At 43.1% G+C, this 19,698-nt stretch overlaps 2 protein-coding genes across 4 annotated transcripts; both read left to right on the top strand.

Annotated features, from left to right (window-relative positions):
- The first annotated feature begins 409 nt into the window (after positions 1 to 409).
- usp3 (ubiquitin specific peptidase 3) lies at positions 410 to 8,082 on the top strand. 3 transcript variants are annotated; one of them, XM_083667125.1, is made up of 15 exons: positions 410 to 833; positions 1,126 to 1,179; positions 1,360 to 1,491; positions 1,676 to 1,759; positions 2,310 to 2,391; positions 3,095 to 3,177; positions 3,789 to 3,902; positions 4,331 to 4,444; positions 4,683 to 4,832; positions 5,628 to 5,734; positions 5,841 to 5,921; positions 6,090 to 6,208; positions 6,404 to 6,517; positions 6,620 to 6,687; positions 6,905 to 8,082. In XM_083667125.1, the coding sequence occupies exons 3-15, from the start codon at positions 1,463 to 1,465 to the stop codon at positions 7,128 to 7,130; spliced, it is 1,371 nt and encodes a 456-aa protein (XP_083523251.1). In that variant the 5' UTR covers positions 410 to 833; positions 1,126 to 1,179; positions 1,360 to 1,462; the 3' UTR covers positions 7,131 to 8,082. The 3 variants fall into 3 exon arrangements, with proteins under 3 accessions (XP_083523251.1, XP_083523250.1, XP_083523252.1); XM_083667124.1 differs by having other exon boundaries at positions 1,119 to 1,179; XM_083667126.1 differs by lacking the exons at positions 4,331 to 4,444; positions 4,683 to 4,832 and having other exon boundaries at positions 1,119 to 1,179.
- A 2,072-nt stretch (positions 8,083 to 10,154) lies between these two features.
- Positions 10,155 to 14,822, top strand: fbxl22 (F-box and leucine-rich repeat protein 22; the record flags this gene model as incomplete). Its single annotated transcript, XM_083667362.1, has 2 exons — positions 10,155 to 10,614; positions 14,474 to 14,822. Exons 1-2 carry the CDS (start codon positions 10,280 to 10,282, stop codon positions 14,820 to 14,822), a joined length of 684 nt encoding a protein of 227 aa, XP_083523488.1. The 5' UTR covers positions 10,155 to 10,279.
- Between the last annotated feature and the right edge of the window lie 4,876 nt (positions 14,823 to 19,698).

The raw sequence follows: 19,698 nt of genomic DNA, 5'->3' as shown, positions 1-19,698 counted from the left end.
GTCCAAAATCTTGCATGATGGGAATATGGGAGGGGAAGTGAGACAATTTTTTAAAGCTTATTTGGTGTGAATAGGAATACATTGCTTTAAATGTCCATTTCAGGTGATTGTTCCAATCGACACAAAAAAAGTGTAATTTGAAAATCGATTAAGTCGACTCCAGGACTCCAAAAACCCAAAATACTTATTATCTTCATCATGATTATCGAAATGTGTATCGTTGTATAACATCAGTTAGATGTAGTCACCAAATATATAGTTAACCTTGAAAAAAACACACACAAAAAACACAAAAAAACATGAATTTGTATACACACATGAATGTTTGGAAATGGTTGGAATCAACTAATCTGCAAGAATCGACTCAGAGTCGGGAATCGACATTTTTGGTAATCGACTAGCCCTTGACACTAACTACCGCTGAAATCTTTTCGGAACAGACCCAGCCACTAAAGACATGGAAGGGATCGGTTTGGTTCGTTAGACGTGGCTCTCATTGAAACAGACCTGCCTCAAATTAAGAGCAAAGAATAAAAAGACGATTTAGCTAGCGAAGCAACAGTAGTATACATTTAATAACGACACATGCACATTTATTAGCTATCGTTACTAGCCAGCATTGCAAGCTAGCTAGCTGTTGTTAGGAAGTTAGCTAGCTAGCTAGTAATAGTAGCTAGCTAACAACAACAACAGCAATCGCAGGTACATATTCGTTGTTAGCTAGCAGCCTAACGTTAATTTGATGGAGTGCCCTCATCTGAACTCCAGTGTGTGCATTGCCATTGATTCCTCGAGGTTCCCGAATGGTTCTCCGTCCTCCTGGTGCTGCAGCGGTGAGTGTCTCAAGACTGAGTCAAGTAGTAGCTAACAAGCTAACGTTCGTTTCAACACATTTTGCACTATGGCATGCACTTGTCCACCTGACCTAGCTACAATGTTTACCGTTATGTCATTCAATATCTGCGATAGACCTCTGTCTTGAATTAGGAGGATTTCGTTGTTTAACGTATGTTTAATGGAAACTACTGTCCCTGCACCAGCTAGCACAGATGCTTTGTGTACCTCATAGACATCATCGTGATGCCACATATCATGTCTCTATGTCGCCCCTTGTCTAGTTTGCAGGTCAAACAAAAGCCCTTGGGTGTGTCTTACCTGTCTCAATGTGCATTGTGGAAGGTTAGTATTTCAACATACACAGCAAATGACTGCATATCATGTTTTTGTAGGTATCATTCAAGATGTATGGTAGCCTACATGTCTTTCTGGATCCCTGCGTATACCCCGGCCAATGTAAAACTGACAGAGTAGTTGTAGTATGTGTTTTGTGTCTAATGCAGACAACATGTCTCTCCAAAGATATGTGAACGGGCATGCGAAGAAACACTTTGAGGAGAGCCAGGTCTCTGGCAGTAGTCAGAAGAGATGTGAGAAGCAGGGGAAGGCTCAGCATTCAGTCTGCATGGACTGCAGCAGCTACAGCACGTTTTGGTGAGAATCTTCCTAACCCCACCGTGGTCCTCTTCAGTTCCCAGAGACACCCTTGCAGCCTATGTTAACCTGAAAGAATGAACCAGAGTGACACCTGGACTTTGTGTCCTAACTATTGTAGCATTTCTATGAATCCTTTGTTTTTGTGAATTTGGGCAGTTGAGGTTAATCTTTGTACATATAGTTACAGATGTGATGACTTTGTTGTCAATGACACCAAGTTGGGGCAGGTGCAGAAGGTGAGAGAACATCTCCAGAGTTTGGAAAAGTGAGTACAAGATGCATCCAAGTGTTCCACAAAGCTGATCCTCATGTTTATTTTTAAAATGTGTGTGTGTATATATATATATAGATACTGATCTCACATGACCATTGTATGTTATAATCTTTTATTTTTTTATACAGTCTCAAATGGCATGATAACTTTAAAGAATTGAAAAATAGTGATGTTTGGCAAATGGACACAGGTTTTGCTGGATTAGTTGTATCAGTGAAATATAGCTCAATGTTTTATTTTTCTAGACCACTTTCAAATGGAAATGGAATGATTTATTGACCCTCCATGCACAGGGGGAGTGCTGGAAATTCAAACTGCACCCATTTTTCCCAATAATTTTATAAATAGTTTTTCCATTACAACCATAAACTATTTCTTGACACAGTAATTATTCTAAGTGCTTGGTTCTGGTTCCTCTTAAAGGAGCCAGCGAGTGCCATTCTGACAACAAAATCACTCAGCTGACATGATTAAATGGACTCAACACAGCATATTAGACATGACCCAGTACGTTGGGTATAATGCAATTTCTCTCTTTCAGTTCACCATTGACTGTTGACAGACAAAGGAAAAGAAAACTTGTGGAGAGCTCTTCTCCAAACAACAAGCTATTGAAAGACAATGTAAGTGTACCATAAACGTTATCCTTGTTTCCATTACCAGTGAGCAAACTGTCTTCTATTCATATGAACAGCACAGTCTTCATTACCTTATTGTATAAAGATGACTGTAAACATCTTGACCTGAATTATAATGAACTGTTCCAATTTCAGGAAACAGAGTTTTCAACAGCCCTCACTTTCAGAATGAGAAAATGATTGTCACTGAGTCACAGCTGAGTTGTTGCTCTTCTGGTTGACCTGATTCTGTTATCTTGAAAGACACAGGCATGACTATTCGGAGCACTCCCAGTCCAAGCACAGTAAAGGCTGTGCCAAAGCCTAGGACTTTTACCATATGAATTAATAGAAAAGGCTATAAGTGTCCATGCAGAATCACTTTTGTACAGTAATGGCTACATTTTAGGGGTTGTGCCCAAAACATTTGAAGAAAAATACACCTAGGATACACATGAGCTTGTTCCTAGTTTTTTTTTTTTTTTTTTTTTTTGGGGGGGGGGGGGCGTTGATAAGACGGTGAAGTGATTGAACAATTAATGATGAGAGTCCAGTAGCACTGCTGGGAATGAATATTGCTTTCAAATGTACCTTTAATTTGTGTAGTATTTGAATATTAGCATTCATTCCGCCCTCATGATTATTTGTGGTAGATTGGGAGGCAAGCTCTGTCAGTGTTCACTCAACTGTGCCCACCCTTTTCTCTCAGGGTGGGGCCTCAGCTCTCTGTGCCACGGGCCTACGCAACCTGGGCAACACGTGTTTCATGAACGCCATCTTGCAGTCCCTCAGGTAAGCCTCTGGTCCAAAGTCCCCCCATGGCCTCTGGGCTGAGTCTGAAGTGTGTGGGTGGTCTGCTGTGTCTGCAGCCAGGTTCAGCCTTTGACCGAGGGCCTCATGGCCAGTCATCCTTCAGTAATGCAGTCTGGGGTGCAGCCAGGGGATTAGGCTGGCTGCCTGGTAACCAGAGGCAGTCAAAGGCCAGATTTCCCCTCTACCTCAGATATTAGCTTATGTTCTTTTAACACAAAGAGTCCTGCTGGTTTTATTTGTTGTTGTATTTCATTTGCTGCCTTCCCCACTGTCACCCCACTCCTTCAGACATTAGTAACCTTTAGAACCTTTTTCCATCTTAAAATTGAACTGAAGGTTTTGTGTTTTTGACATGATTTGCCCATTAAATTGAATGGAATGGTGAGCTTTGAACAATTCTAATTGTATATTTTGGAAGGTCTCAGTGATTATACTGTACACACCAGTGGAGGCAGACACCGGAGGACGGGCTCATTGTAATGCATGGAATGGAATGAGCCTGTCCTCCGATTTCTACCTCCACCAGCCTCCCCTGTTATACACCTTATAACTGTTAGCTGATATGTTGAGAAAGTGTTTCTGTCTTCCAGCAACATTCAGCAGTTCAGCTGCTATTTCAAGGAGTTGCCTGCAGTGGCTCTGCGCAGTGGTAAAACAGCAGGAAGAAGGATGTACCACACACGCAGCCAAGGGGACACCAGTGTGTAAGGTCCTCTTCAGGTGGAGGGACACGGCGGGAGGGAACTGAATTAAACCAAACTGAATTATGATAGCTTGAATTCACACGTGTCTCATTGCATTGGATGCATGCTCTGTAAATATACAGGGGTTAATAAAGTTGTCAAACGTGTTTTGCTTGTCATAGCAGGAAAGCTTTGATCTGAGCGGATATCTCGATGCATGTTTTCTATGTCAGTCATGTTGAATGTGCAGCTTTTCTGCTAGTGGTTAAATTGAATCTCCCAGCAGGAGGTCGATAATGGCACTTTGAGCAACCACCCAGAGCAACAGCAGGCCTGCCTGGGGCGGATAGAGTTACTAGAGCTGAATGAGAAGTGCTGTTGAACGTGCCAGACTAAGCAGTGAGAGGTATTATTGACTGTAAGGCTCTTGTTCCTTGTGTGTTGAGCAGGTCCCTCGTGGAGGAGTTCAGGAAAACCCTCTGTTCCCTATGGCAAGGGAGCCAGACTGCCTTCAGCCCAGACTCCTTATTCTATGTTGTTTGGAAAATCATGCCAAATTTCAGGTATTTGGAAAATGTTTTCATCATCTATATTGTTTGTTTAAAATCTCCTGGCTATTACTTTAGGTTCAACTAGATGGCAAGCTTTCATTCATGCTTCCTCAATTGAACTTGTTTCCTCTGATTTGAAAGTCAAGTTATGATGCTCGACCTGTACTGTGGCTCTCTGTGAGCTCTTTATGTGGCTGACAGTAGTGACATACCCATTGATATCCTACACCTGTGTTTTGTCTGTGTCCAGGGGCTACCAGCAGCAGGACGCCCATGAGTTCATGCGTTACTTGCTGGATCATCTCCACAGGGAGCTCCAGGGCAGTCGCAACGGGGCCGCCCACCCTGCCCTCCCTCCGGATGGGGTCAAGCTCTCCACCACAGGGGGCAAATGCTGCATGTAGGGCATCCTCCTCTGCACTACGCATCCAATCTCTAGAGCCGTCCTGTAGACGTGCGTGCGTGTGTGAGAGGGTGAATGGTGTTTTCACCTGCAGAACGGGCCACGTGCAGGTGTTTTAGCATACCACCAAGAGTGCCCGACACAGTAGGAGTCATGTTCTGCCTCGCACTAGACATGACTCACTAATTGCGAGTCTGTATTCCTGGTTGTAGAGATTGCACTCTGCGCTGCAGGCTGCTCTCATTGTGTACTAGGACTCTGCTGTTACAACACCGCCGTGTTGCTATATGACTGTTTGGCCCGTTGTGATTCCATTAAGATCCCCCTTTGCTAGACTCAGCAAGGGAAGCTCATAGAGGGTGGAAAGGCAGCCTACAGTAAGTGGATTTGATGGGCTTTTGAAAATATGGGCCTTTGTTGAGACGTGCTCAGTGGGTCGTGTGGAGTGATATGGCAGTGTAATCCTATTGGGAATGCTCCCATGTGGGAGAGCAGGACAGACTACTTTACAGTGTGCTGGGGAAGTGGTTGAGTGTGTATGTCCGCTTGTACAGTAATCCAATTAGGAACCAATGTTCGTGACTAACTACGTGCCATCAGTCACTTGTCCATTCACACTGCTGCATCCAGGCTATGAGACATGATGAGAGCTTGTCGTATTCAAAAAGTAGTTTACACAGAGGAGAAAATGTCTATAATGAGCACTCTTAGTCAATGTCATAGCCGTCATTTATTATAAAATATGCCCGCTGGCTCCTCTGAAGCAATGTTGCGTTTGTATTTTCCTTCCAGAAATGGGACCTCCACTGTCGTGACGTCCATATTTGGTGGTGTGCTTCAGAATGAAGTCAACTGCCTGATATGCGGGACAGAATCGAGAAAGTTTGATCCGTTCCTTGGTAAGACCCATTCACTCGCCCTCCCTCCCTCCCTCCCATTGAGACCCCACTCAAAGTTAGTGTGGCGTTCAGGAGATGGTGGTGACCCCATCCCTCTGTCCTCCAGATCTGTCTTTGGACATTCCCAGTCAGTTCAGAAACAAGAGAACAAAGGACCAAGAGCCTGGGCCCACCTGCACCTTGCGTGGTAAGCTCTCTTATTGCACAGTGGTGGGGTGTAACACCTGTGTTATTAGTTTAGTTATTACTTATTCTTGGTCTTTAGGTGGTCTTTATGTTCTGTCTCTGTCTCATTAAAGCCTTAGTCGTGTTTGAGAAGCGCATTACAAGTAAAACGTATTATTATTTATCGTAGACTGCCTGCGCAGTTTCACAGACCTGGAGGAGCTTGACGAGACGGAGCTCTACATGTGCCATAAGTGTAAAAAGCGCCAGAAATCCACCAAGAAATTCTGGGTCCAGAAGCTCCCAAAGGTTTGAGACCAGATAAGAGCATCGATTGTTTCCTGATGGATACTGTATGTTGATGATATCCTCACATATTTATACATCCCTCATGTGTGTACCCTCGGACCAAACAGAGCAAGCAAGTGTAGTTTATAGATGTTATGTCGAGAGTGACCATGAATGAACAGCCAATCCCTATATGTTTCTGATTTCCTATGCCAGGTTTTGTCTTTGCACCTGAAAAGATTCCACTGGACGGCATATCTGAGGAATAAAGTAGACACCTATGTGGAGTTCCCACTGCGAGGTCTGGACATGAAGTGCTACTTACTGGAGGTGAGCCTTGTGGTGGAACATCTGGGCTGTACCTCATGACAGTGTCAGAACTGGGCTTAAAGGGGGGAATTCTGACCAGGCTTTTGTTTTTTGTGTGTGCAGCCGGAGAATTCTTTGCCAGAGAGTTGCCTGTATGACCTCGCTGCTGTGGTGGTGCATCACGGATCTGGGTGAGTGGATGTCGTGAGCTGTTTTATGCTTTCCAAGAGATTGTTGTATCCCCAATTGCCCACTAGATGGAAACCTTGCCTCGTGGCACTGTTGTCCCTGACGAATGAGCTTACTGACTGTGTCCCACTCCCTTTTACAGATAAGTGAGAAAAGAATAGTGATTATTGCATAAAGGCAGGCAACAGGACAGTGAATCTGATGTATCTGTGTTCACAGGGTGGGATCGGGACATTACACGGCATACGGTAGCCACGAGGGCCGCTGGTACCACTTCAACGACAGCACTGTCACTCTGACAGAGGAGGAAACTGTGGTCAAAGCCAAGGCCTACATCCTTTTCTACGTGGAGCGGTCGGACAAGGCAGGTGTCTCAGACAAGGTGGCTGCCTCGGACAAGACAGCCGTGGACAGAGCTGCCTTGGAGAGTGACGCCAAGCTTTAACATCAGCTCCACACTGAAGCCTTCGGACTGCTCACGGCCCCAGACCAGTTCTGTGTCTCTTCCCCAATCCCTTGCTTCACTTGGAAAACTTACCTCTCAGCGTGCACATGTTGCAGTAGCCCCTGTTTTTGTTTTTTGTACCAAACACTTCCTCAGATAACCTCTTGTAAAACTAAATTGCTGCTCGATTTTGTTCAGTATGAAAAGTGTTTGCCTTTTCTTTTTTTTTCTTCATGTTACATTCCTCTATTGAGGCAGACTTCTCCTTATGTAATAGATTCCAAAGGTGATCGTTTAATGATGGAGGAAGCTTTGGCCTTGGTGAATCTCAATGTTAGGTAGACAGGGCTGAGGAGATTCACTTTGCCAATATTCTGATCATATTTAAAGTTATGGGTTTTATAAGTTGTTAAACAGTTGTGTCTCTTACTCTTGGCCTTCTCTACGCAATCTGATAATTCTGTACTCCAACAACTGGAGGTGATTTTAGGCATTAGAACTTAGCATATTTTGATTTAAAATGTTATGATTTTAGTAAATGACTGTTCCTCTTGACCAGAACCAATGTGAAATTAGATTGGTATCATGATTCAGAAAATGTTCTCTTGATGTTTTTTCATAACCAGCTCTGTCGGCAGACTTCTTGAAGTAGGCATTTTATGAGGAAATGAATTCAGTGTAGAAAGTAGAGAAATGTTGTCTTCTGAATAAGAAACGTGTTAATCAAACAGGAAATGTGAAATGACATTTAGGTCAGAGAGCCAATCTTATGTCACTGAATACATGTTAATCTTCCAGGTGTTGATGTGTTATTTTTCTAATGTTTTAGATGGCAGAAACACCCCCTGTTAGAGTACTTATGTTAGGATGAATTGAGGCGAGAGCCCAGAACCAAGCCACCACAAACTGACCACAAATTAACTGACCACAAATTAAAAGAGATACAGATGGAGTTGAACGGAGTGTGTGTCTTCATTCAGGTTGTAACATTCAGCCATCTGTGTCTTCTTCCAGTGGGAAGTGTTCCCAGCCCTTTACATGTTGTCCTTCATTGAAGGAGCAAGGGGAAGTCATGCTTTGTTACATGTGTACTAGCTAAGGCACTCTTACCCTACATGGTGAACCCTGTTGCTTTTTCATAGGCACTAGTCCTGTTGTTTTAGATTGTCTAATCCTATAATAGTTTCTAACCTACACAAACATGTAGGAGAGACTCAGCATTCCTAACATTTCACCTACGGTGAGAGTAAGTAAAGCAAAATTTAACAACCGGTATTCATTTTCAAGCCAAGCGTAATTTTCCGTTGGCCTCGTGATAGAATGGAAATGAAGAGCAGTTTAGATGGTGCCAATAGCTGAAAGCACTGTGAGTTAGGTGCTTAATGGTGCGTTCTGGTCATGTCAGAATAAATATGAGTTTCCCGCTCGGAAATAAGCACTTGAACGAGCCTCCAAGTCGGAGCTTGAAGTGGGAAACTCAGGGTAGAAGGATGATACCTGAGTTCACAAGTTGTGATGTTTTCTGTGACCTTTCACCTTCTCTGTGAAAAAATGGCTGCAAATACACTGATTTTGACAATACATGATAAAAAATTATCAACAGTCTTCTTCATTTGTGTACAGTTTTAACATGGTTGAGAAATTAGTTCTGCAGATGTCTCTTGAATGCAATAAGGAAAACCAAAAGTAGATGTCCATGTTGTGAACATTAGGAAATTGATGTGAGCTAGCTAGCTGCAATCATATTGGTTGAAGAATTGGCGCTGGAACCCACTGATGTTGTATTTACGACTTTACCAACGTCACCAACGAGTTTCCGAGGCGGAATAAAACAGATCATAAGTCTTTCAGCAGGGCTTTATGTTCTTCCTCTGTTCCTTTTATGGAACACACACACACACACACACACACACACACACACACACACACACACACACACACACACACACACACACACACAACCTCTCAGGGGCAGAACAAACGGGCTCCCCTCAGGACACGTGCTAGCTGGGCAGCTTCCCCGCCTACTGTAGGCAGGAACAAGCCCTCCCGTATGCTAAGGAGGAACAGCTGCTCTCCGTAGCCCGCTCACAGGTGTCTGTCTGTGGGCTTGCTACTCTGTCCTCATTAACACATAAGTGTTTTTTGTTTTTTTTGGGGAGCTTAGGTCACACAGCTGCAGATAAGCTCACGTTGCCTTGTGTTTGTAGTGCTGCTGTTGCAAGCCCTAGGCTAGCTAGTGCTTCATGACTCATAGTCACAGAGTACAGACTGTAATCACACTCCCTGCAGTGACGTTTGTCAATGTCCTGTGTTGGTCATAGACCGGGTTGCTCACTATGATATGGTGGAGGTAGAGCACGGGGCAGCTTGCGCAATGTGCTCTGTGATGAATTGAACATTACTAGGGTCAGAGACACACACTTAGGTCATGACATAGTTCACTGTGTTCTTTCACAAATGGATAAGCAGCATTAATGCTTCAGTGACATCCTGTTACCAGTTTGAATAGATCATTTGATTATATAATAGGTTATTTGAGAATGCTTGAGAATGTTATCTCAGAATGTTTTTTAAATAGTCTACCACCCAGCTACTGCTCATAGTAGGTATATATACTGTATATAGGTCAATTTGTGATGATCTAATTAAATACATTATGTTATGATTACCTTAAATTAGATAACCTGAGTTTAAGCACAAAAATAAACATCGCAGGAAACAACTTTGAGCTCTCATTACACACACACACCGATCAGCCAAATGGGCTTTACTTTAAAAAAAAAAGTCCCATTGAGCTTGTATATGTTAGGGCCAGGCCCCATATGTTTGAGAATCGGGGCCACATCAGTCCAAACATCTGGCCCAGTCCAGTGAACTGCCTACTGTTGAGAGAGCAGTGGCAGATGGAGAGGGAGTGTGTGGCTCACACATCTCCATTTTGACAGCACTAGCAGTTGTTCTCCCAAAATAACCTCCATTCCACCGCCTTATATGTGCACAGGCCCTAGTGTTCGCCTAAGGAGGCATCATGTATCCAGGCCACACAATGCAGACTGCAGCCTCATTGTTGCTGTGTGTCAGCAGCAGGCTGGCCTGTACCACAGCCCTTGGGAGGAGGCCTCTCTTTCTCTCTCAGCCAGCTCACCATGCGCTTCACCCAGCTCAACCGTGAGTGCTTACTTCACCTCTTCTCCTTCCTGGACAAAGACAGCCGCAGGAGTCTGTCACTCACATGCTCCTGGCTCCGGGAAGTGTTTCTGGATCCTTGTCTGTGGTCACTGCTCCACTTCAGCTCCCCGTGCCAACTGAAGAGGGACAACTTTGTACTGGGCCCCTCGCTGCGCTACCTGGCTGTATGCTGGCACTCCAGTAGGGTCAAAGTGTGCAACATCGAGGACTGGATGAAGACCATGTTCCAGAGGGACATCTGTAGTAAACATGAAAGCCTGGTCAGCACCTTCCTGGCCCGGGTGGGCCACATGTGAGTGTTTGCGTGTGTGTGTGTGTGTGTGTGTGTGTGTGTGTGTGTGTGTGCTCCTCCACTCCCATGTCATCATATCCAGTATTAATCTTTGTGATGGTTTGCCAATGATGATTTATCATGATCAGTATGTGCTGTATGGTGAAATAGACAGTAGTATATAGTATATCTGAGTTTTTTTTTATTTTTTATTATAAATTCTTATCTTCCTGTCACTCCATTTTAAATATCTTTTATTCCTAAATGTCTTCAATATTCACCCATTCAATAAACCAGCACACATTATTTTACTGAAGTGATCTTACATTCACTGGAACCTTAAATTCAAGGATTTTGTGTAAATTCAAGGAAAATCATTTATTTCTAATAAAGAATTGGGTAACTTGGTTATTTGTAGGGTATATTCAGAGATTTGCTGGTGGCAGCTGTCTCAGATTAGCTCAGAGATGACTACAGACCCCCCTCTGTGGTTTGTAACACAACAACTGTCAGTAAATCAGGCCACAGGACATCAACCTTCTCTGCCCTCCTTCAATATCCCACAGCCTAAGGAAGTTAATTATGTTTCCTTCTAAGCAATAGGGGAGATAAATGGCTTTGCTTGACTCTGAAATGGTTTGAAAATGAATGTGAATGTAAACAGCTCCTCAAGCATACCCTGCCTCTGAGGAGAGGTAATGGAAAGACTAGGGCATTTACCCCTTAACTGAACTCCCCTCTGACTAACACTTCCCTGTGATACATACTATAGTATAGTACATACTATACATTTAAGGGGGACAAATACAGCCACACGTTTTCTGTTAAAAAAACATAATTGATTTCATGACGCTCTCATTAAAAACACATTTCCACTTACAAAATTGGATGTCAGCTGACAGAAAGATATATATATATGTCAATTAATTTGATGACTGTTATATTTGATTATTATTGAAAATGTAGAATGTGAAGCTGGCTGTAGAGATGAATTAGACATTGAGAGGAATAATGAGGTCCCTGGACATTTTCTCTGAGCCAGGCAGTAATGGCCAGTGACGAGTCTGGTGACCACACTTTATTACTGTCTGTCTGGGAGAACAGCAGCCAAGGGGGCTGGCTCATTTGTTAAAGAGCTCAATACAGTATTTAACTCCACAAAGTTTTCCTGTATTGTGAAACCTAAGAGCCAGGCCAGAGCCCTGACACCGTGCAAATGTAGAACCACCTACTTTGTCTGCATCATCTGTGTACTGTACAGTATCTCACCCCCTCAAGCCGCCACAGAGTGGCAGACAACAGTCTGATAAACACTGATAAAAGCGAGGGCACGTGACAGAGTAGGAGTAGAAGAAGAGAGAGCAAAAGATAAAGAGGCAGTGGAAAAGATAAAGAGACTGATGTGGCCATAGGCCCTCCCCCGTCTGCTCCCATCTGAAGATTTACACAGGCAGGTGGAGCCTACAATTGGCTCTTTGTTGCTTTGAGAGGAATGAACATGTGCGCTTGAGTCTGCATGCCTCTTCCTGGACGGGGCTTCACACATGCACTGATGCCAGGCTGAGGTCTGTTTCATTTGAAGGGAGGAAAATCTATAAAACACAGAACGTTGTTGGAACTCTGTTTATATGGTGTCATTTCATGTATTTTCCAGTTTAGTGTAATTGTAATGCCAGCTGTCTGTTAATGCATGAGTTAGGGTCACATATGCTATTACAGTAAATACCCTGATGATGGTAAGTTAGTGAGTCACAGCATCAGAACAATTCACATCATAAAAACTATAATGTTGCTCAAATCTCCAGACTATTGACCCCATGCCAGTGTGTGACATAAGAAGCCTTGGCACGTGACACAGGTAATATTCTTGTAGTTCGAAGTGTCTGCGCTTAAAATGAGTGTAACTTTATCTGAGGCTATCACTCAATGAAAATCACAATGGCAACAGAGGTCATATAAGTTGAACTTTATAGTTGCAGGCCTTGTGCCCATAGAGTTCACTGGAGAGGTTTAACCAAACAGAATAACTGATTAAAACAAGTAATCCAGAGAGATAATTGAAGAGGTATGAAAAGGGTATAGACTGCCACAGACTTTGCAATTTTTGGTTTCCTCCAAACAGCCCTCCTATTTCAACTACAGTGTCCCCTTGCACTCCATAGTGTCCCCCTCTAGCAGTCAGGAGAAGAACTTCAGTGGTCAAATCACTTGAGGTTTTAATTAACTAAGGTTTTACTATGTAAATCTTGTTGACATTACGGCATATGATGGTTCAAAGTAATTCACAGGCTATTCCCTGTGATATGATTCACACTGTCATTGCTGTGACAGTTTGTAATAATAAGCAATTATTCGGAGTCACATTTGGTGATGCAACTTGGTTTCCAGTATGATAAAAAAAAATTAAAAAAAAGTTTCATGCAGATCTCACATGACTACATATATTATGTATTCCTATGCTATACAGTAGGCACAAATCCAAGAAAATAAATCTAAATGATTTATACACTGGAAAATATATGAGATAATCTGTGTGTGTGTGTGCGTGCATACGTGCGTGTGTGTGTGTGTGTGTGTGTGTGTGTGTGTGTGTGTGTGTGTGTATGTGTGTGTGTGTATGTGATGTTAGGAAAGAGAGAGAGAAGCATGAGGCACAGGCTGTTGTGTAAAGTGCTGCCCCTTCTTAAAAACATCTGCACAAAGGGAGGGGAGGTGCCACGGGTGAGGGGTGCATTATTATGTAACGAGGGTTTATGAGGCTTGTATCCCTGCTGTGTTTGCTCACATTTATAGGCATGAGGAGTCATCTCTTCCTGTGAATCACACTGACTGTGGTCATTGGGAAACAACAATAAACCTATCAGACCATTGGCATTCAACTCTGGTTATTCCTGAAATCCGCCTTTCTCTGTGTCTATCAACACCATCCAATCTAATCCGCTGATAGCCCCACACTGGCCCCATGCAACAATGAAGTCTGGGGGCACGTGTATTGACTGTGTATCTCCCAATGTACAGTCTCCAGAGGTTATAACTCTCACAGTCAACGTGAATATGTTTGCTTCACAAACGGTTAAGATTATGTAAGTCTTTATGTAATCTGCATTGGTGACTGTGAATCAGTGGAGGCTGGTGGAGGTAGAAATCGGAGGACAGGCTCATTGTAATGCATGGAATGGAATGAGGAATGGTTTCAACCACGTGTGTCCTCTAATGTCTGCCTCCACCAGCCTCCCCTGACATGAATGACATCCCAAAGCTTCTGCTGTCAGCTTCTACCGTCTGCCAGACGTATGCTATGCTGGCCTACCAGCAGGCTGCAGCGCTCCCCCTGACCCTGGAGGAACATGGCGTTACTATACTGTCGTAGCACAGTAATGCAAGTCCATCTAAGGACTGAGGACCTGCAACTTTCCTCTTCTGCCGTGGATACGACACTTTTTTCTTTCTTAAATAAAGGCACACAGTGTAGAAGCCTAACCATGTCCACTAGGACAAAAGGTAGTTGGGTCTGTCTGTTGTATTGTCAGAGGTATCAGGTTCCTACATCTCAATGGTGTTGTTTACAGTCTAGTGCCATATGGCTGAGATCAGGATCCATTTGGTATTGTCTGTTACCTGGTTCAGATTCATCTTACTTTCGAGGCACACTTTGGGCGGCAGTGCTTATACAAGGCCTTCTCCAAACAAACTAATCCCTGACAGCTTTTTCCACAAGCAGTGAGTTAACTATTCACAGTATCAACAGTATTTGTATTTGCCCTAAGGCATGATGACTAAGGCTTACTCCACTGGAATTCTATTGTTCCTACACGGTTGTTAAGTGCTTGTCTCAGTGATGTTTAACCTGGCCTATAACCTATAATGTCTCGCCTTCCAGGTGTCCTAACCTGCTTTCCCTGACCCTGTCGGGCTGTGGACACATCACAGACCATGACGTGATTGCTGTGCTGCAGAGCTGCAGGAGGCTGCGGAGCCTACGCCTGGAGAACTGCGTCCGCATCAGCGACAGTGTTCTGCAGGCGGTGGTGGCGCATGGAGCCAACCTGACAGAAGTGCAAGTGGACTTCTGTCGCAACGTGACCCAAGCAGGGCTGCAGGAGGTCAGGGAGAGGAGGCCAGCCATCCAGTTGAGCGCAGAGAGAAGTGCAGGCATGATCCCAGACAGCAAGCCTGACGAGAGGCTGCAGCTCAGGAGGACTTTGCAGAAGGTCCTGCTGTTCTCCTAAGAGACACCAAAGACTTCCAATATAGACTTACTGTTTGAAGGGATCACATCAAGGAGCATGGCACTCCTTCCAAGACTCAGTCAGTCTTCATTTCTTCAATGATCTCAAGGAATATTGAATGGACTTTAAATACCTGGGTTTTTTTGGTTTGTTTTTTTATTGTTGATGTGTCTTTATAAAGTATCTAGATTTCGTATTTCACGCTTTTTTTTCCTCCTTTTTTTTTGCTGTGTTTTTGTAGTCATTTTATTAGTCTGTTACATCATCATTCCCTCCGTGTCAAACTCGTGTGCTGTGATTCCATTCATTCTTGGTCGTGTATGTTCTCTAAATCAAAAAGAGCATTCCGATGTACTTCATCTCCAAGGCCTCACAATGTTGTGTCTTATTAAAGTTTACTGAAACTAGTTTGCCTATAAGCCTATTTGTTTTGGATAACAGTTACTGGCCCGATACTACTGGACTGAAATAGGTTTTTTTGGGCGCCTAGCCTGTATCTGTAGGCCTACAGTATGAGGTGCATAAATATGTTTGTTTTTTTATTTAACACAGCTAGATTTAAGGAGAAAAAAAAGTTTGGTTATTTCTCTTGTTTTTCCTTTACAGTAAATTTCGACCTAATGTCAGTGGAGAGTGGGGTTCTCTGAGGGCAAACTGGCCGTCTGCCAGATTTGTGATTAGGAGCGCATTATGTAAGAGTTCGGGGCGGCGTATGGAAGTAGGTTGTGCCGTACGTGTCTGTCTCTTAGTTCCACGTGACCATTCTATATTGGTTGTATTGCACCGTGCAAGCGGTGGCGAAGGCTGGCGCCCCATGCCCAAGCACAATGTCCGTCTCTGGTAGGCAGGACGACGGAGCAGACATAACATGTCCACTCAGTTGAAGCATAGCTAATTTGCAACCTGTCCTCGTCTTGAATGTGTGCTCTTCAGAAATAACTGTTCCTTGTGGTTTGTTACGTTTCAGAATTACGTAATTGTTTCCCCCACTCTCTGACGCAAAGCGATGTGTTGAACTGTTTTCGATTATATAAAACATTGCACCAATGTCAGACTTCAATATGTTGTTATCATATTAAAATATGTTCAAACTTGTTCTGATTCATTAGTTTACAGTGTTGTATGGTATATCCAGCCCTTGCCCTTTTATACACCGAATGTCTTCATCAGATCACATTTCATGGTTGTCTTAATCTGCAGGTCAGGTATTTATTTTTGCTGTTGATGCCAAGCCAGTCCTTGAGTTATGCAATCAGCCTAAACCTACAAGGCTTAAAGATTGAGATCTGATAGCAAGGTAATGCACCATTACAAGAGTGAGAGAGGGGAACATTCTGAAGAAGCAACATGCTAGCCCTGTGCATAATCATTCTCTTATGGGTATTCTTGCTTTAGTGGTATGTTACAAAGATGGGAGAGGTATTGCCTCACAGCTGGAAGCTGACTATTCTTCATAGTTCATGAAAATGTTTAGGAAATTCTGTCAGGCACCAGCTGGTGTGTGGTCTTCTTAAAGTAACAGGGACTAATGTGTTATAACCTCAGTGCACCTGGGCTGCGCTGACTACCATGCAGACACAAGAGAGCAAGACTACACAAAGACAAGCACACACAGGATTGGACATGTAGATGGACAAGACAGCCCTGGATTAGTCAGTCAATGGATATCTACAGTATAGGACCTGATCAGAGGAATGAATTGTGTTGAAGATTTTTTATGTTTCCAATACAGTGTTTCTCCTCGAATAAAGTTACCATGGAAAGGTTTGAAATTCCTGTTATGGAGCTGCTGTAGGGCCTCACACAGTTTCACATACATAGAAACTGGAAAGACCTGTTGGCCAGATGTCTGTCCTCCAAAGGCTGTCTGACATGTCGATTAGCTCTCCTTTAATTGTGGTCACTAAGATCTTCAGCATCTTGTCATCACGTGTCATTATATAATATCTGATGGCCAATCAGTGGACCAGCCCACAGTCCCATCTGAACTGTGAATGAGACACCAGGATCCCACCTACTCTGCCCTGAGATTTAGTTTGCACATGGATCCCATAGAATGTGGTGAATGGAGTTGATTTACACCTTTGGAAAGAAATGTCCCAACACTCACAGATAAATAGGAATGGAAAGGCAGGTTAGGCCATGAGGCATTTCATAAGGCTGTGGGAGGAAGTCACGTTGTGTCAGTTTTCCAACATGAGAGGATGTCTGTGTGTGTACATGTTTTTAGGTTTGTGTGTGTGTGTGTGTGTGTGTGTGTGTTTGTGGTTTGTGTGTGTGTGTGTGTTTGTGTGTGTGTGTGTGTGTGTGTGTGTGTGTGTGTGTGTGTGTGTGTGTGTGTGTGTGTGTGTGTGTGGTGTGTGTGTGTGTATGTGTATATGTATATGTATGTTTGTGGTTTGTGTGTGTGTGTGTGTGTGTGTGTGTGTGTGTGTGTGTGTGTGTGTGTGGTGTGTGTGTGTGTTTGTGTGAGGGGGCACATGTCATCCAGGAATTGGAGGGGAATTGTTTACAGCTTTGACAAACCAACTAAAGCCATCGTTTTTCTAATCACATCTGTTATTAAGACCTTTCTGCATTTTTCATAGAATTAGAATGTTCCGCCCTGATTCATAGAATTCTACTGGCAGATTCGCAAGACTTCTTGGCACTGGTTCCTGTTTTTTATTTCCCTGTATGAAGAGTCTTTTACAGTTTTGTGAAAAGAGACAGAGAGGGGGGCTGTGGCAGTGGCCTTATGTAAACCTCCCAGGATCAAATGAGGACCCCACATGTGAGCCTGACACTGTGGGGGCGTGATGGGCTGGAGCTGGTTAGAGAAACACTGCAGGGGATGGGGGAGACGGGGAAACAGGGAGAGAGAGGGAGAGAGAGGGATGTGAGGGTGGGGAAGTATGGGGGGTAGCACTCTCAAACAAGCCTAGCTAGTCATTACAGAACATGTGTTGTTTATTTATTATTGACTGATCTGTCGATAAATTCAGATTTAGGTTGTATTACTATAATCCATGCTAATCTGTCAGTTTTATCATTCTATTTTATCATTTTAATTACTACTACTAATACTAATGACTAGACCCCTGTTGTCCATAATATGAATTGACTACAGAAGGGCAGAGTGCTCTTATTAGACATTTCCAGGATAGAGCTTTATGTAAGTAGAAAGGTAAAAACAAATTTAAAAAAGAAAAGAGAATGTTATTTACCTAGTATCTGCCATTCTCAGATGTCAGAAATCGTATTTCTTTTGGAACATCAGGGGATGCTGCATTGCCAGCGTTCCTTGCTCAATTTCCTGCTTTTCCATTGGGAGTGGGTCATTCTCCAGCATTCACGCCAGGCTGTTTGCAGATATCATTAAGCATTACAACTGAATGGATGTACAGAGTAAAGACTGTCTGAATGACAGGACAGTGAGGGTAGAACGTCAGCGTATTATTCAGATATACGTTTTCTATATTTTGACAAATGACATGTTTTGCGGAGGTAACACTGTAAATCAATATCGTTGAACAAACTCATTATCAACAGTTTTTTTTGTACAAAGAGTTTAGATTTCTGTGCTATAGCCGTCAGTTTTTAAATAGCAGGAAATAGTTGATGATTAAACCACTAATTCATCCAGCTATTGTCAGATCAATCCTAATTGCCCTCAGACAGTCAGTTACATGAGCCTCAAAGTATCAGATTGTTCCTTCCACCACCAACATTTCCGACAGTGATTAATACAAATATGTCTCACAGCTGATGGCTGATGGTCACCCAACGGGGATCAGCTCATTTCATTTAATCATTTCATTATTATTTGTATCCCCCAGCCTTATTTGAATATCACATTTCCATCAGAAAACCTTCAAGCATAAGGAAGTCATTAACTGGCTAATCACTCTTAATATGTCATTTTGCAACCTCCAAGTGGCCTAAAACTAGAGATGAGAAATGCTGCTGCCAACAACATGTTGCTTGTGATGCAATATATCTAAATACAATGATGAGGATTGAAATGACAGTGTGTGGATTGTTGTTGGAGCTTAAACACAACATTGTACTATGAAAAGGACATATCAAATGAGTTAGCAGTAGTCTATATTGTATTGAACAACCTCTTCACTAATAGGAATTTCATTAACATCACATGGTGTTGGTTGAATGGTGTTATTTATTTGTATTGCCCTTGTCTATTTTGGAGTGTGATTGTATATGTACAATACAGTCTGTGTCTTATGTAAGTGTGCTTCTACTGTATACCCTATGGGATGGGACCACGGGAATCTCCAAGGCCTTTGCCCAGCTGTCAGTGTGATCTTTAGCCTGCATATTAATCTTGCTAGGCTTACTGTTTGGGGATGTGACATAATGCAGCATTACATAAAGGGACAATGTCCCCTGTGTTATTTCAGTCCAGAAAAGAGCTTACTGGCAAAGCCACTATGGTCATTCTGCCATCAAATATTCCAGTTGTTTATTTTGGTATGTACTTGATCTCCAAATGACTCCTAAAAGGAACGCCAATTTAAACATGGAATGGAATGTTAATCTGTTGGAACTGATTCCATACATTGTGAAGGGCTCTCCAGCAGGTTCAGAACAGCTGTGTTTCATTATTCAATTTGATCAGGAGAGAGTTGCCATTATCGGTATTGATCCAATAAGCTGTATAGGCCTTTTGTACTATAGCATGGCCTTTGGCAAAATACAAATGCTCCCATTGACAGTTACTGGCATCAGTCAGAGCAGTATCTAATATACCATTCTGGTATCAGTGAGCACTGAGTATTGTGTGAGGAAGGAGAGATAGAGCCAATCTATTGTCCTGAGCTCTCATGCTGTGAGAGGGTCCTAGGTTATCACAGGACAAGCAGGCCTTCCCCTTTAG

Source organism: Argentina silus (genome assembly GCF_951799395.1).
Source record: "Argentina silus genome assembly, chromosome: 3".
NCBI classification, from domain to species: domain Eukaryota; kingdom Metazoa; phylum Chordata; class Actinopteri; order Argentiniformes; family Argentinidae; genus Argentina; species Argentina silus.
Note: the sequence above shows the minus strand (reverse complement) of the source record. Positions and strands in the feature narration are given on the sequence as shown.